Source organism: Myotis myotis, unplaced genomic scaffold (genome assembly GCF_014108235.1).
Source record: "Myotis myotis isolate mMyoMyo1 unplaced genomic scaffold, mMyoMyo1.p scaffold_m19_p_6, whole genome shotgun sequence".
NCBI classification, from domain to species: domain Eukaryota; kingdom Metazoa; phylum Chordata; class Mammalia; order Chiroptera; family Vespertilionidae; genus Myotis; species Myotis myotis.
The window spans coordinates 1,972,747-1,988,195 of record NW_023416368.1 but is presented as its reverse complement, the minus strand read 5'-3'; the positions used below and the strand labels follow the sequence as shown (position 1 = coordinate 1,988,195).

At 64.3% G+C, this 15,449-nt stretch overlaps 1 protein-coding gene across 2 annotated transcripts in view; it reads right to left on the bottom strand.

Annotated features, from left to right (window-relative positions):
- The window catches only part of SDK1 (sidekick cell adhesion molecule 1), a 562,331-nt gene that overhangs the window by 74,953 nt on the left and 471,929 nt on the right, over positions 1-15,449 (bottom strand). For both annotated transcript variants that reach the window (XM_036313322.1, XM_036313323.1), the window contains 4 exons: positions 14,949-15,085; positions 10,988-11,135; positions 9,426-9,566; positions 4,884-5,065 (listed from right to left, as the gene is read on the bottom strand). In XM_036313322.1, coding sequence (XP_036169215.1) covers positions 4,884-5,065; positions 9,426-9,566; positions 10,988-11,135; positions 14,949-15,085 — 608 coding nt within the window. The remainder of the gene's footprint in view (positions 1-4,883; positions 5,066-9,425; positions 9,567-10,987; positions 11,136-14,948; positions 15,086-15,449) is intronic.

Genomic DNA, 15,449 nt, shown 5'->3' with positions numbered 1-15,449 from the left:
CCTCCTGGTTCGTAGGTCAGCGCTCAGCCCCTGTGATGATTAGCATTTAAAGCACCACCTGTCCACACCACGGTAAGATGACTGTGTGCTCTGTGGTTCTCCTCGCCCAGAAAGCCCCATTCCCACCGATAATGGATGCCCCGCGCAGATCCCAGCGTGTTCCAGTTGTGAATCCCACGGGGCCCACGCCCCTGGACACGGCTCATTCTCACTGCCAGGGCCGGGCGCTCTGGCGGGAGCTCCCAGCGCTCACGGCCCCGCGAGGACATGACAGGAACCACAGGTGGGTGTGGACGCGGGAGGCAGCAGTGCCCTTTCTCGGGCCCCGAGATGGGAGTTCGGGGCGTGGCGAGTGGGAGGCACCGCAGGGCAGAGGGCACCTCCAACGGGTTACACGTGGCCACAGAGACGGACGTCACCGCGGAGACAAACCTTCATGCGAAGGCATTTTTGCCCCCTTGAGGGTGTCCCGCGAGGGCGAGACGGGAGCGTGAGGGTCTGCTGTCTGCAACCCTCACTTCAGACGCCTTGCCGAGCCCGAGGGAACGTCAGCGGCGGCACGATGGTCCGGAAAGTGGGTAATCAAACGTTCCCTCGTTTCCTTAGGATGGGAAACGCTCCCTCCCATTAGAAGGTAATGTTCTGAAATCAGAACGAACCCTTGCAGCACAGAAGGCCTGCTGCAGGAAGAGAGACGATGAGGAATCAAACCGGGAAGAAATGAGCCTGGGCGTGGCCACACTGGCCATTTACAGCGTCCTCTGTCCTGGCCCCTCGGGGGAAGCCGGTCTCCTGTCTCCGTGGACGTGAGAGGGGGAGGAGCCCGCAGTCCACGCGGCCTGCGGGGTGGGCGGCTGCCATGGCGATGCCCACATGCTCCCCGCGAGGGCTCTTCGCCGGCCCCCTCCACGGCCACGCATTTCTTCCTGTGGCTACGGCATGAGCCGAACAACCGGCAACACAAAGGGACCCAGACACGCCCCTCCCGAACTGAGCTCACGGGAGCACGTGTCCATGGCGGGAAGCGGCCGAGCTGGGGGCAGGAAGAAAGGCCCAGTGATCGGGCGATCGGCAGGTGGAACGTGCCCCAGGGCCTCCTCCCGGGACCCAGAGCGATCGGGACGGAATTCTCTAGAACACTGAGGACACCCTCCGTCTCAGCTGGGGAATCACAAGGGGAATTGGACAGGCGGATCCCGATCCACTGGGGCGTCAGGCGACAGAAGGGACCTTCCCTCGTGCCCCGGACAGCGCTCCGGCGGGAAGTGTGCTCGCGTCTCGCTGCTCGATTTGTAGGTCGATGTGTCACATTTCAGAATTCGGGGCAGAAAGGCCACGAGGCCCTGCTGATAAGATGCAGTCACGGGGATCCGTGGCCGCGGTAACAGATGGAGGGCGGGGGGGGGGGGCGTGCCAGGTCCGGGGGGGCCGTGTACATCACACAGTCCCTGCGTCCAGGGTCCAGGCCGAGCACGTGAGAAACCCGCGACAGACCCGCACTTCCCTCTCGTGGGAGATGGGCTGAGAGGCAGGGGCTGTGACAGGCGGAGTGGTGTCAGGCTGCTCTGGGCTCCGTGGCCCACGTGCTGCCCTGAGGCAGGAAAACGGGCTCAGCTTCCGTGGAGAAAGCCCCTCTGAGCCCAAACCGCCCAGGAGCGCGAGGCTGTGATGCCACGTGCCCTCTGCTGTCCTCGCGGCCGGCCCTGCGGGCACCACCGAGTGACACCCACCGAATGGGAGTGAGTGGGCGTTGCAGGCTCTCCCGGCGTCCAGCACCTTTGGAGGGAGCTACGTCCCAAGAGCCCATTAGAGTCCAGATAAAGGCGCTCTCCCCCCGCACGGCTGGAGCGTGTGCGGAGCGGAGGGTGGGGACAGCGAGGCCACTGCATGGGCTTCTCCTCTGAGGCCGTGGTCCCCGATGGACCCTGAGTTGTGCTCACACGCGTCCAATCAGCTCCACACTGGGCTGCACACCGGGCTGTACCGGGCTGCACACCGGACTGCACACCGGACTGCACGCGGGACTGCACACCGGGCTGCACACGGGACTGCACACCGGACTGCACATGGGACTGCACACCGGGCTGCACACCGGACTGCACACGGGACTGCACACGGGACTGCACACTGGGCTGCACGCCGGGCTGCACACGGGACTGCACACGGGACTGCACACCGGGCTGCACGCCGGGCTGCACACGGGACTGCACACCGGACTGCACATGGGACTGCACACCGGGCTGCACACCGGACTGCACACCGGGCTGCACACGGGACTGCACACCGGGCTGCACACCGGACTGCACACGGGACTGCACACCGGACTGCACATGGGACTGCACACCGGGCTGCACACCGGACTGCACACGGGACTGCACACGGGACTGCACACCGGGCTGCACGCCGGGCTGCACACGGGACTGCACACGGGACTGCACACCGGGCTGCACGCCGGGCTGCACACCGGACTGCACACGGGACTGCACACGGGACTGCACACCGGACTGCACACCGGGCTGCACACCGGACTGCACGCCGGACTGCACACGGGACTGCACACGGGACTGCACACCGGGCTGCACGCCGGGCTGCACACGGGACTGCACACGGGACTGCACACCGGACTGCACACGGGACTGCACACCGGGCTGCACGCCGGGCTGCACACGGGACTGCACACGGGACTGCACACCGGGCTGCACGCCGGGCTGCACCCGCTCAGCTCAGGAGGCTCCCTCCCTCTGACCCGCAGGCGTTGGACGAGTCCCTCCAGCCCCCAGGGCGGCTCGGCCTCAGGCTTCCTCAGCATCAGCGCTAATGGCCGTGGACACGCGGCCGCACAGGGCTTCCCGGCCGCAACAGCATGGTCGGCTCTTGTCCCGACAGGCCCCGGAGTTGCTGTGGGTTCCCGTTTCTGCTTCTCCCAACAGGGGGATGGTGAAGGTTCCGGGCAGGCTGCAGGCGCCGCATGGGGCAGCCTCGCACCATTTCATACCTCGGAACTGCTTATCCTCGGGGTAGAAAGGGAGGCGGGAGCGGGAACCACCATCCAGCCGCTGGCCCGGGAGCTCTGTGCCCTGGCCCCCAGGCGGGGTGTCCAGACGTCACCCACGTGGCCGAAACCTGCTCTGAAGTCACACTGACACAGAGGCTGCCGACCAGGAGTCCAGTTCTGTCATTTGTTAGCCACGCGGTCTCAGCCCAGTGACATTTGAGTCAGACCCTTATGTGTACATGATTACAAAGGAAACTGCCCTGCTCTCTCCTAGACACTGCAGCCATCGGAGAGGGGGAGGGAGGGATGGAGGGAGGGAGGGAGGAAGGGCTGGGCCCACCCATTTCCATGCCCAGGCCACTGTCCGGGCACCTCCATGCGGCTCATGGGGCTCACCTGCTCTCACCTGACAGGTTGTCGCCAGGTACACACAGGGAGCAGGTGTGAGGCTGTTTGAAAACTGCATGGCACCACCCAGACCCACGGGCGCCACCCAGACCCACGGGCGCCACCCAGACCCACGTGCCCTCACCCTCCTCATGGCAGCATCAGAGCTGGGGACTCGTCACCTCACAGCCAAACTGCCCCTCTTTTCTCCCTGGAGCCGCCGCCACTGTCGGCTCCCCTCCCGCTGCCTGTCTCCCGACGGGTTCATTTTCTGACACCGCAGTGACCATGCCACGCGTGGCTCTGAATCTCCAATGGTCCCCGATGCCAACTGAGTAAAGGCCACTCTGCAGCCTGGACGCCGTCTGTCGGGCGCCGCCTGCTCCGTTCTGTGCGACACCCCCCGCGGGGACGATGCGCAGTCCCGGTGGCAGCCGCGGGCCGTTCACAGCATCTCCGTCAGCTGGGGGTTTGCAGGTTTCCGCTCTCCCTGGAACAGGCTGCCTGAAGCGGACACGCGGTCCCGGCTCCGTCCTCCTCACTCCCCAGTGGTGAGAGGCCGCTCCCGGTGGACGGCCCCTGCCTGCCTCGCGTGGGGGATATTCCCGCTCGGCACTGGGAATGCAGAGCGAGGCTCCTGGCTTTTAGGGAGGACTGAGGCCTGGTCTCTGGGAGACAGCGGCAGCCGGTCAATAAGGGAAGAGGACAGCAGCGGGTGACTTCAGGGGCCACTAGGTCTCGGCCGTGACTCGGGGAGAGCAGTGGGCAGCGAGAAACCTTGTCATGTGAAAAAGGCCGAGGCCTGGGAGCAGTGAAAACGCCCAGGCCGGTGAGGTCACACCTGCACGGGGAGAGGGCACCAATGGGGCTAGACTCCCGGGCGAGGGTTTGGCCGCGGGCACGCGCAGCTGCGTGGACAGAGGGTCTGTTTAGAGCCGCGGGCACCGGCAGAGAGCGCCGTGTTGGCCCATGCCCAGCGCCTCCCGGGCTGAGCCGGGTCCTCCCGGGCGGCGGGGCTGGACGGTAAAGAGCGGGAGGTGCCGGGCGGGGCCGAGCGCGTGGGGAGAGGGAGGCTCAGCGTCACGACAGCCGCCGGCTTTTGGGGGAGAAGTTTGACTGACTAATAAGCTGTTTGCCTGAGTAACTGAAAACAACAACAAGCACCAACTGGCCAGTTTCATTCCTCCTCCTCCGAGTGCATCACTGAAAACAGACTTCACAGCGCGCACAGGCTCACCCGGGACTCCCGCCACGCGGAGACCCTACTCCGCGAGGAGCAAGTGCCGACCTCGGGGGCCAGCCGGAGTGTGCACACACGGCCTGTCCTGGCGGCCGAGAGGGCAGTGAGCACTCGCCTGCCCCTCCCGGTTGCCGTCCTCTCGGGATAGAGGGAGAGGTTACGTTAAGTGGGGGAGAGAACCCTCCGTTTCGTTTCCAGCTGCTCCGATCCAGCCTCGCGAACCCTGCTCCCCGCAGGGCCGGCGCTGGCGGCACGGCTTACCTCCCTGGAGCGTGTACTCGGCCACCGCCCGGCTGAAGACGCCCAGGCCGGCGCCGTTGTAGGCGGCCACCTGGATCTCGTACTGCGTCCACACGATGAGCTCGGTCACCAGGCAGTAGTTGACCTCGGGGCTGGAGATGTTGCGCTGCTGGTGCTCCCCCGGCAGCCCCGCCAGGCGGTACCTGCGCAGACCGAGAGGTGACTCGCAGGGACACCCTCACCCAGCTCCTCGCAGGGGGAGGGGGCGGGAGTGAGGGAACAGCAGCAAGGCCGGGTGAGCCAGACACGCCACCCCTGAATTCACCGGTTAAAAAGGTGGAGTCTCGCCTCACCGTGACCAGAGCCCTGGGCGAGACACAGCCGACCTGAGCTGAGTTAGCGGTTAAGGGGTCCGGCTTTTCAGGTGTGACTGTCCCGGGAGTGTAGGGACTTAGCGCCCAGAGCTCCCGACATGACTTCCGGGGCCGGGGTGTGTGTGTGTGTGTGTGTGTGTGTGTGAGGGGGCGGTGCTGTCAGCCGTGTGAGCGGTGCTTCCTGCGGCTGGAATGTTGGGGAGAGAAGCCGCACTCTGGCCCCAGTCAGGAGGTCAGATCCGTTCACGCAGGCCCAGAACCAGAACCAGGCCCCAGAACCAGAGCCGGGGGCTTTCAAAGGTGCTCCCTCCCCTAGCGCACTGGCCACTGCGGGGTGGCCGATCGGCCTGCGGGGGCCCTGAGCGCTCGCAGTAGGCTCTGCAGGGTGCCCAGGGCCCAGGTTTACAGTGAGTTCACTTTGTTACTATTATGTTATAATATATTTTTATTGCTTTCGGAGAGGAGGGGAGAGAGAGAGAGAAACATCAGTGATGGAAGAGAATCACGGATCGGCTGCCTCCTGCACGCCCCACACTGGGGATTGAGCCCGAAACCCGGGCCTGTGCCCTTGACCGGAATTGAACAGTGACCTCCGGATTCATAGGTCAACGCTCAGTAACTGAGCCCTGAGGCCGGGCTACAGTTGCATTCACTCATTTTAAGGAGGGACAGGCCTCCCCTGGGCGTAGGCGTGTGAACGAGGAGACCCTGTCCCGCCTGGAGGGCGCGGCGCCCTCAGCCCTCCTCCAGGCAGCCAGCATTTCCGGGGCTCCATTTCGAGAAGGTGATCGGCGCCATGGGGAGGCGAGGGGCATGGACAGGGGTCCCCAGTCCCGATGCAGCTTCCAGGCATCAGAGTTCCACCCAAGAGCGGCTCTGGGGGAGGCGCCTGGCGGGGTGAGGAAGGGGGAGCGGGAAGGGAGCCGCCGAGGGAGGAGGCGCAGCTGCAGTGAAGCAGGAGCCGTGGAGTCTCGGGCAGGTCGGGGGTCCCCAGGCTCCTCCCTGACAGAGAGGCTCTGAGGCTGCGTAGTCCCGGCCAGTGACCTGCCTGTCCCCGGGGCCGGCCAGCGGGCCAGCAAGGCCGCTGCCATCAGAGCGACGGACGAACCCCGAAATCCAGGCCCCTGACGGAGAACAGCCCTCCCAGAGAGGAGGCTGCCAACGCACTGAGGACGGGCTCTTTGTGGAAACCCCCTCGCCATGGACCACCTGGGGCCACCCGTGCTGGGCGGGGGGGCCTGCCTGGAGCAGTGGCATGGAGGCCCCAGGCTCTGGGCACCCGCCTGGGGGCGGCGCTGGGACACAGGTCCTTCTGTGACTAATGCGTCAAACCCCATTTTTGCTTCATGCCCCACTGACCTCTGCCCCTCCCGAGTCGCGTCCCTTGACCGCGGGCCCCGCCGGCACCAGCACGTGAAGGCGCTCTCCGCGGTGGAGCTAGGTGATGGGGCGGGCCCCCCCCCCAGGGAAACAACAGAGAGAGGACCGGCCTGGGAGAACCCCTCGGTCAGATACTGACCCCAAAGCTCCCCACGTACCAGACATGAACTGGCATTCGCGGCGCTGGCACTGCTGGGCGGCCGTCTGGGGAGAGGGAAAAGGGCTCACACCCACCCGCACTCGAGGGTCCTGCTGTGTGAGGGGCCCAGGACCACGCACAGCCCGTGGCACAGCCGGGTGACGGCAGAGGAAGCTCGCTCGTGGGGACCTCACGCGGACGCCACAATGTGCGTCCAGGGGCAGGCAGAGCTGAGCTCCCGGACTCTGTGGGACGAAGACGCAGGAGCTGGGTGGCCTCAGCTCCCCTCACTCTCTGCGCCCGGTTCTGCTCCTTCACGCGACAGCCATGGCCCTGCACAGGGCGTCACAGGGCGAGGTGACTGGAGCGCCCCTAACCCTTTCTCTCCGATGGCGCCCCTCCTCCTTTCTCTCCGATGGCGCCCCTAACCCTTTCTCTCTGAAGGTGCCTCTCCTGGGACGCGGGTGGGAGCCAGTTCTGAGAAATGCGGCCGCATCCATCAGCACCGTCTCCAAGCCTCTCCCCGCGTCCGTGCAGGATGAGCGGCAGAGCCCGTGTCCCGGCCCCGGCCGTGTCCTCTCTGCGGCGCAGGCCGGGCCATCCTGACCGTGGCTTGGGGGGGTTTTGCCACAGCCACAGGGCGTCGGGGAAGGCGAGGTCCACGGCAGGAGGGCGGGGCATCCTCTGACGGTGGGAGGGCGTTTTCTCTGACAGAACAAGATGACTTTTATGTGGAAATAACAGGAGAGCGTTTACAAAGGACACGGCCCTGATGCTCCTCACAAAGGAACTCCCTGCCCATCACGATAAATACGTGGTGGCTGCGCACGCGTCCTGACGATTTCTCACTCGGAGCCCTGACGGGGTTTATTTCCTCTGTGGTTCCGCAGGCGGCACGGGCCCGGGGGTGCGCGCTGCACACACAGCTGGCTTGCAAGCCGGGGGACGATTCGGGAATGTTTCTGAGCAAATCCACTTCGGCCGGGTCTGTAATTCCTGGAAACGCTGACGTCGCAGGCCCTGGTAGCGCGTCCTCACGTCGGGGCTGTCTGATTTAAGCCCCGACATGTGCACAGCCCTCTTCCCAGCCCCGGCCGCTGGCTCCAGCGCGGAAAATCCTTTCAACAGCAGTAATCCCGCAAAGAGAGGGACGCGCGGCCCAGGGGCCTCGGCATCAGAGAGATTTCATTAACTGCTCGCCGGAGCGGCCTGTGGCTGACTGCTAACGTCCCCCCGGGGCAGCCAGGGCCTCAGGAGTGCTCCTCCGTGTGCTCCACCCAGGCAGCCGCTGGAGGCGCGCGTGGCTGGGCCCAGGGCGTGAGGCCAGTCGTTTCCATGAGTGGGTGAGCCCGGGACAAGCGTGACGGCCGCACAGGGGCGGGCAGGGCGAGCAGACAGGAACCGAGCCACGGCGCCCCTCCTGCAGCGGGCAGACGGCGGTCTCCTTCCCTCCGCTGGAGCGGGAAGGGCAGCTGGGGCATGGCAGGGGGGCAGGCCCAGCTGACCCCGCCCTGCGGACCCCGTGCACCCTCCAGGCGGCTGCGTTTAAGCCCCTTCAGGCAGAGGCGGTCTGGCCGGTGTTGAGGGTGATTCACATGCTGGGGGAGGAACTTGAGCGTCACAGGGACACGGTTGTGACAGGCGAGCAGCCCCGCACACAGATCGACACGTATGAAATGACGAATGCGCGATGCGTACACACACACGGGTGCGCTGTCCTCCACATGAGACATCGGAGCCGAGGAGGCAGCACTTCCTGCATTTCCCCCATTTGCCTGGGAAACTGCTTTACCCTCAGCCCCGGACCTTCTGGTTCCGCTCAGCAGGGCCGGGCGGGCGGGGGAAGGTGGGGACGGCACCTGCCCCTTGCCCCACAGGCTGTGAGGGGGCAGAGTTCACGCCCGATTAACACACACGGCCTGCTGGGCAGCCCACTGGAAGGGATGTAGTAATTAGCCTTTAATCCGCTGTTTTCTTCTCTTCACTCGTGTCAACAAACGACTGTAATTAGCACAGTCGGGGCAGCTTTCGAAGTAGTGGTTCTGGCGAAGGAGGCATCCCCCCTCCCACGCAGCCCCGTCCGGCAGGTCCTCCCGCGTCCCTCCGGCCTGCCCACCCCCCGGGGCCGGGGCCTCGCTGCCTGCAGGTGTGCGAGTGTGGCCTGCCCTGTGTTTCAAAGTATTTTGATTTCACGCCCACCACTGGAAAGCTGTGAGACTGCATGTAGAAAGCTCGACGTTATGATTCCTTTGAAACACGAGGAAGCCTGGCAACACTGAGCAACATGCCGGCGTGGTAACATCTGGTTAATAACTCACTCGATTGCATTGCTATTCGTTAAAAATCATGGCGGACAGTAATTCACGCCCCTGGGAAAAGCTCAGAAAGAGAGCATCTACGAGGAAGAGTGCACCTCGCCCCACGCTTTCCCCAAAATGCAGCCACCGACACCGAGTCCTGTGTGTAACCCTACAGACGGACACCAGCTCTGCCGGTACCGCGCGCCCGGCCTCTGCACTTTGCCGCACTCCCCGCCACTCCCTGCAGCTCACCACTGGGCTTACCGCTTGCTTACACTGGGCTCCTATACACATTCGCGCTCGCAACCTCAGCAAAACAGACGCCCGCCTCCACAGTGACAGCCCCGCCCCGGCCGGCCCGGCCACTTGCCTGAGGATGTAGCCGCGCAGCACCCCGTTGTGCTCCGTCTCGGGGGGCGGCTGCCACTGCACCATGATGGACTGGTTGGTGCGCCCACTGGCCACTATGTTTTTCGGGGGCGCACTGGGCGGCTCTTCCGGCAACATCAGCCTGAAAAGGAAGACGGAGGAAGGAGAGGCCAGCGCCGGCTTGGAGGACGCGCCTTTGCACTCGCCGTGAGGCTGGATCCCGAGCCCAGCTGTTCGCCAAAACCAAGCGACGAAGACAGTGAGACACACAGCCCATCCCATGGGAGGGCCGCGCCTGAAGTAGCTGAGCAGATCCACACAGGAGGGCACGCGCTAGCAGGCACCAGCAGGCACAGGGGCCTGTTCTGTCTGAACAATGCCACACAGTAGGGCACCAGCTAGCAGGCACAGGGGCCTGTTCGGTCTGAACAATGCCACACAGTAGGGCACCAGCTAGCAGGCACAGGGGCCTGTTCTGTCTGAACAATGCCAAACAGTAGGGCACCAGCTAGCAGGCACAGGGGCCCTGTTCTGTCTGAACAACCCCACATAGTAGGGCACCAGCTAGCAGGCACCAGCAGGCATAGGGGCCTGTTCGGTCTGAACAACCGCACACAGTAGGGCACCAGCTAGCAGGCACAGGGGCCTGTTCTGTCTGAACAACCCCACATAGTAGGGCACCAGCTAGCAGGCACCAGCAGGCACAGGGGCCTGTTCCGTCTGAACAACCCCCCGGGCTCTCTCAAAGCCTCGCAGCCGAGGAGATGGCCTGCAGGCCCGCGCCCACCCCTTCCAAATGGTTTCTTCGCTCTGTCCAACTCCGCACAGCCAACTCCCACGTTTTAGAAAAGGCATTTTCGTTCCTCTCATTCCACTAGTTTCCGACGCCCGCCCACGGAGAGCGAAGTCTGGTGGGGAGGCTCATAGACACGGCACGATGGCACTTCTCGCCCCGCACCCCGGGGACGGGCGAGCGGAGGTGACACCCCCTGAGACCCTGTGGCTCCTTGAGTCCCCTTTAAGGTGGTGGCCCCTGCGCCCACCTGGCGGCATTGGGATGGGCAAAGGAACTGAACGCTGTAAACTCCTTTTCGGTTTCGTTAATCCTCACCTGAGGGTGTTTTCTCATTGATTTTTTGAGAAAGTGGAAGTGGCGGGGGGGGGGGGGAGAGAAACACTGATGTGAGGGAGACACATGGATCGGTTGCCTCCCCGCGGGGATCAAATCTGCAATGGAGGTACGTGCCCTTGGCCGGAATCGAACCCGGGACCCTTTAGTCTGTGGGCGACACTCTAACTGCTGAGCCAAACTGGCTGGGGCTTAATGCTTCAACTCCTAACGGCACGTGCCCCACGGCCGCGCACAGGGACGCTGTGGCTCCGACACTGCTCAGCGCCATGGCAGCCCTGCCCACCCCCCACGCGGCCTGTCTGTCAGTTTTTCCCACGCCGTGTTTGCGGGGTGGCCTGGCCGGGGCTGGTGGCTTGGCTGTCCCCCCTTTCCGCGGTGCTCCCCTTGCTGTCAGGCCCTGCCGCCCCGTCACCCCGGGGGCGGGCACTCACCTGCTCGTCTCCGCGCTGTACTGGCCCTTGCCCACTTGGTTCACGGCGCACACGCGGAACTGGTAGGTGCGAGCGGGAGTCAGGCCGCGCACGGCCACGCCTGTCATCTCGGGGCCGACGTCCGCCAGGTGCACTTTCCACGGAGAGTCTGCAGGGAGCAGAGCAGGTGCACACCCGTGAGGGCGCGTCCGAGGGAGAGCAAGCGAACCGCCCGTGTCCCCGTGAACCGGCCCACACGCCAGGGCGGCAGCCCCGGGGGTGCAGGGCGGCGCCCACTTAACAATGTGGAAGCTGAGGCTCAGGGCCCCGGGGCCAGCGACCCAGGAGCTGGGCCTTGAACTTCCCGCTCCGAGTCCAGTATCTCCCATCCCCCGTGCCGCCGTCAGCAACAGCTTTCTGCGACGTGGGTGTGGCGGTGCCAATGGGCACGTGCTCCTCGTCCCCCGTCACTACAGAGAAGGGCTCGCTGCCAGCTCCCAGGCAGGTTCCTTCCCAGAACAGGGTGCACAGCGATATCTCCCAGCGATAAACACAGACTCCAGTCGTTAACATCTTAATAAAAGGGGCCGCAAGCAGATAGATAGAGGGGCGGGTCTGCAGCCGTCTGCGTGGCCGTTCGACCACCCACGGAGCGGCTTTGGCTGGAGACGCGATGAGGTTCGCAGCCACCTGGAGTGTCTTTCTCCCGGTGCCCGCAGCTGTGCCCGCAGGTGTGCCCCGCAGGTGTGCCCCACAGGTGTGCGGAGCCCCTCTGTGGCCAAGGGGCCCTGGCCTGGAGCTTCAAGGGCCTGCGGGCCTGTGTGATCTGCTCGCAGAGCTCACGCATCCTCTGGCCGGGCATTCGGTCATTCCGTGCAGAACGCCCTGGAATGAGCTGGGGAAGCCGTTTGCTTCCGAGAAGGGGAGGGGGCCCGAGGGCGGCAGTGGGGCTGCACAGATCCCAGCGTGGCTCAGCTTCAGGCAGGAGACGCACCGTGATGCTGCTGGGGAGGGGCCCACCCTGGCTGGCGGTGCCGGGTGGACACGGGGCCTCTCGGCAGGAGCTGACCGGCCTCAGGGCAGACATGAGGCGGGTAGAGGGGGGCACTTTGTCCTGCGTGAGGGGTCATGATGGCCACGCCTGCAGGGGAAGCCGTGTCAGTCTGGGGACAGGACGGGCCGCGGGGGACGGGGGGACATCTCTCCATCATCTGCCGGCTGGGATCGAGGGGGAGAGAACCCCAAACCTGGCACCTTAGCCCCGATCTGGGCCGACGACACAGCCAAGAGCAGTAGGTAGCTGTGACATGCACCCCCCCCCCCCCGCGTGGGTTTTAAGTGGGAGCAGACGCCACTCATATGAGGTCCCGCGTGAAAGCCCGGAGGGGAATGAGCTAGCCGTCAGCGCCTGAAACGCGCGCTGCTAGGAACACGGCTGCACAGACCTCAGGTTGCAGCCGCGCCCGAGGCACCCGGCACCAGTCCCTGCCACTCTGCCCAGCCAACAGCCCGGAGCCTTTTGGGGGCCACAGCACGAGGGGGGCACCCTGTGTCCACGGGAACCTTCCCGGCACGGCTTGCGCTCTGTCAGGTGCATCTAGTCTCAGGGACAGGAGTGGCCTGTCCCCACCCGTCTCCCACACGCCTGGCCCGCAGCCTCCAGCCCAGCGGTGGTCCCATGGCCCGTCCTCTCCCTGGCTGGCCCATCGCCACTCAGTCCGGAGCGGTGAGCCTGCAGGCGGTCAGAGGGGCGCTCCCGCGTAAACAGGAGGCTATTGCTAAACAAAGTATTCAGTTTGTTTAAGAATAATTTGTGGTTTGATCCCCAGCCCTGGTGAGGCAATCGTGTGGAAGGCAACCAGTTGATGTGTCTCTCACATCGATGTTTCTCTCTCCCTCCCTCCCACTCAGCACCATACATAACAGTAAGATCCTAGTAGACCTTCCACTGTGACAGAATGAACAACAGGAGACGCAACTATACTGATTATTTTAAAATTATTCTGACCAGCCCAGCAAGATATAAAAACAAAAAGAAAACAGCACTTTTTATCGTTTGGAGAAGATGTGATAGTCTCCCTGGAAAACTAAGGGGATCGATCGAACCCTCGTTAGAATAACGCGCCCGGGGAGCGGCCGAACGGAAGACGTGCTCCCCACGTCCCCACGCGAACGCCTGGCCAGCAGGGTGGGGAGGAAATCCCGGTCACGCGCCAGGACTAATCGGAGGGCACCATTCCCGAGAGGGTGGGAGCCTCGGTCCACGGAGGAGAAGACAGGACGACCAGGAAGTCTGTGCTCAAAACCTCACCACAGCCTTAACCAGGTTACACCGGCAAGGAGGCTAGTTTTGAAACTTTGCAAAATAATTCCAATTCGCCGAAACCGGTTTGGCTCAGTGGATAGAGCGTCGGCTTGCGGACTGAAAGGTCCCAGGTTCGATTCCGGTCAAGGGCATGTACCTGGGTTGCGGGCACATCCCCCAGTGGGAGATGTGCAGGAGGCAGCTGATCAATGAATCGCTCTCATCATTGATGTTTCTCTCTCTCTCCCTCTCTCCCTTCCTCTCTGAAATCAATAAAAATATATTAAAAAAGGTAAAGGCAAGAAGACCACACCTGAAACCTATATGATCAGGTTGACGACCAATGTCACCCCAGTACATTTAATACAAAAGATGTTAGAAAGACAAAATAATAGAGAAAAGAACAACGGCGAGAAGAAACGTGTAGGGAGACATATTCTATACTCAGTGCTGAACCTGCCAAACAGGAAAGCAATAAAGGAAATCATAAAGGAAAATGCCGGTGGGTGTAAGCACATAAAAACCAAACACTCCGGGCTGCCGGAAAGTTACGCACAGAACGAGGGGGCAGAGCAGGTGGGAAGCACGCCCGTCAGACAGGACCCGAGGCCTCGGGGAAAGCAGGGAGGGGCACTGACAGATGGCGGAGGAGGGCGGCGCCAGGAAAGCGCCCGGCAGCCCGGGAATAGGGCGACGGCTCCGAGACCGGAGCGGGTGAGGACCTCATTCATCCGTCCTCCGGACGAGGGCACGGAATGTCCCGCAAACTCGAGCAGCAGACGTTACTGTTTCCTTCCAGATGTTTCCACTAGGGTTGGGCCCTGCCTGTGTTCAGTGCCCCCAGGGCCCCCTTGGGTATCAGTGCCAGAAGGCCCAGCAGGACCTGAGACAGCGCCCCCAGGGGAGGAGAGGGAGGGCGCTGACACAGGCAGGGGAAGCGGGGGTGGGGGGGGGAGGGCAGGTCCAGCAGGGCGCAGGCTGGGCACTGAGGGCCTGTGAGCCCAGGGGGCGCAGGGTGGAGAGACGCCTTGTTGCCGAGCGCAAAGCCAAGCCTGAGCGGCTGGAGGCGCATCTGGAGAGGCCGCGGCGGAGCCTGGACCACGCTCCGAAGCCCAGCGTCTGTTCTTACAGCGGGGACTTCTGCGCGGCCACCACAAAGGGATGGAGGGCGCCGGGGAGTGGGGGGGGGGGCAGGAGAGCCAGGAGTGAGTGTGGGGTGGGCAGTGTCGCTGCTGCAAGAGGTCGGGGCGCGAGGAGAGGAAGGGCGCACTGGACGCTGGGATGCGGGGCACACGCTGCCCCCGAGGACACGTGCAGAGACGTTCCCCATCGCGGTGTGGTCGACGTGCAAATCGGCCCCAAGGGGAGGCATGAAGAGCTCATTTCAGGGTTCGTCCCAGGGACAACACCGAACCCGGGACCCGCTCAGGGCAGCCTGTGTGCATGGCCCTCCGCCCCGCCCCCCATGGGGCTGCAGCCCAGACCCAGACTCACAGGAGGCCCCGCCATTCCTCTGCCCCCACGGGCTCCCACTCGCCGCTGACCTTGCCTAACCCAGAGCCGGGTTCAGCGGCGGCGGCTCCGTGAAGCCCCGTGTGGGCCTGAGCAGGACCGAGGGTGAAGGACACTGAGGCCCAGAGGGAGCCCGGGGCCCGCCCAGCTGCCTGCGCTACTCACTGTTCTCCGACAGCTCCACCACGTAGCGCAGGACCGGGCTGTTCCCGTCGAAGGGGCGCACCCAGCTCAGCAGCACGGCGTGGCTGTGCGCGGCGTCCAGGCGGGCCAGCAGGTTCTGCGGGGGGTGCGGCAGCTCACTGGGAGGCGAGGGTCAGAGGAGAGAACACAGGTCAGACCGAGGGAGCGGCCCGCGCCCGCCGTCCTGTGTGCAATGCTGAGAGGGAGCACGTACCACACGCCCAACACAAGCAGCACGCCTCCCGCCTCGGAAACCCGCCCGCACACTCGCGCGCGGCTCGCTCTCCGAGCCCGATGTGCCCAGGCCCCTGGTGGGCCTGAAGGGGCCGGTGGCTGCAGCTTGGACTGGGCGGGAGGTGCCATTTCCACAGGGAGCGTCATTAAACAAGTGGCCACGCACCGGCTTTACAACCCGAGGCTGTTCACGAGAGGCAGTCAGCCGACCCGCAGGAAAGGCCGGGAAATGGGACCGAACACGGGTCC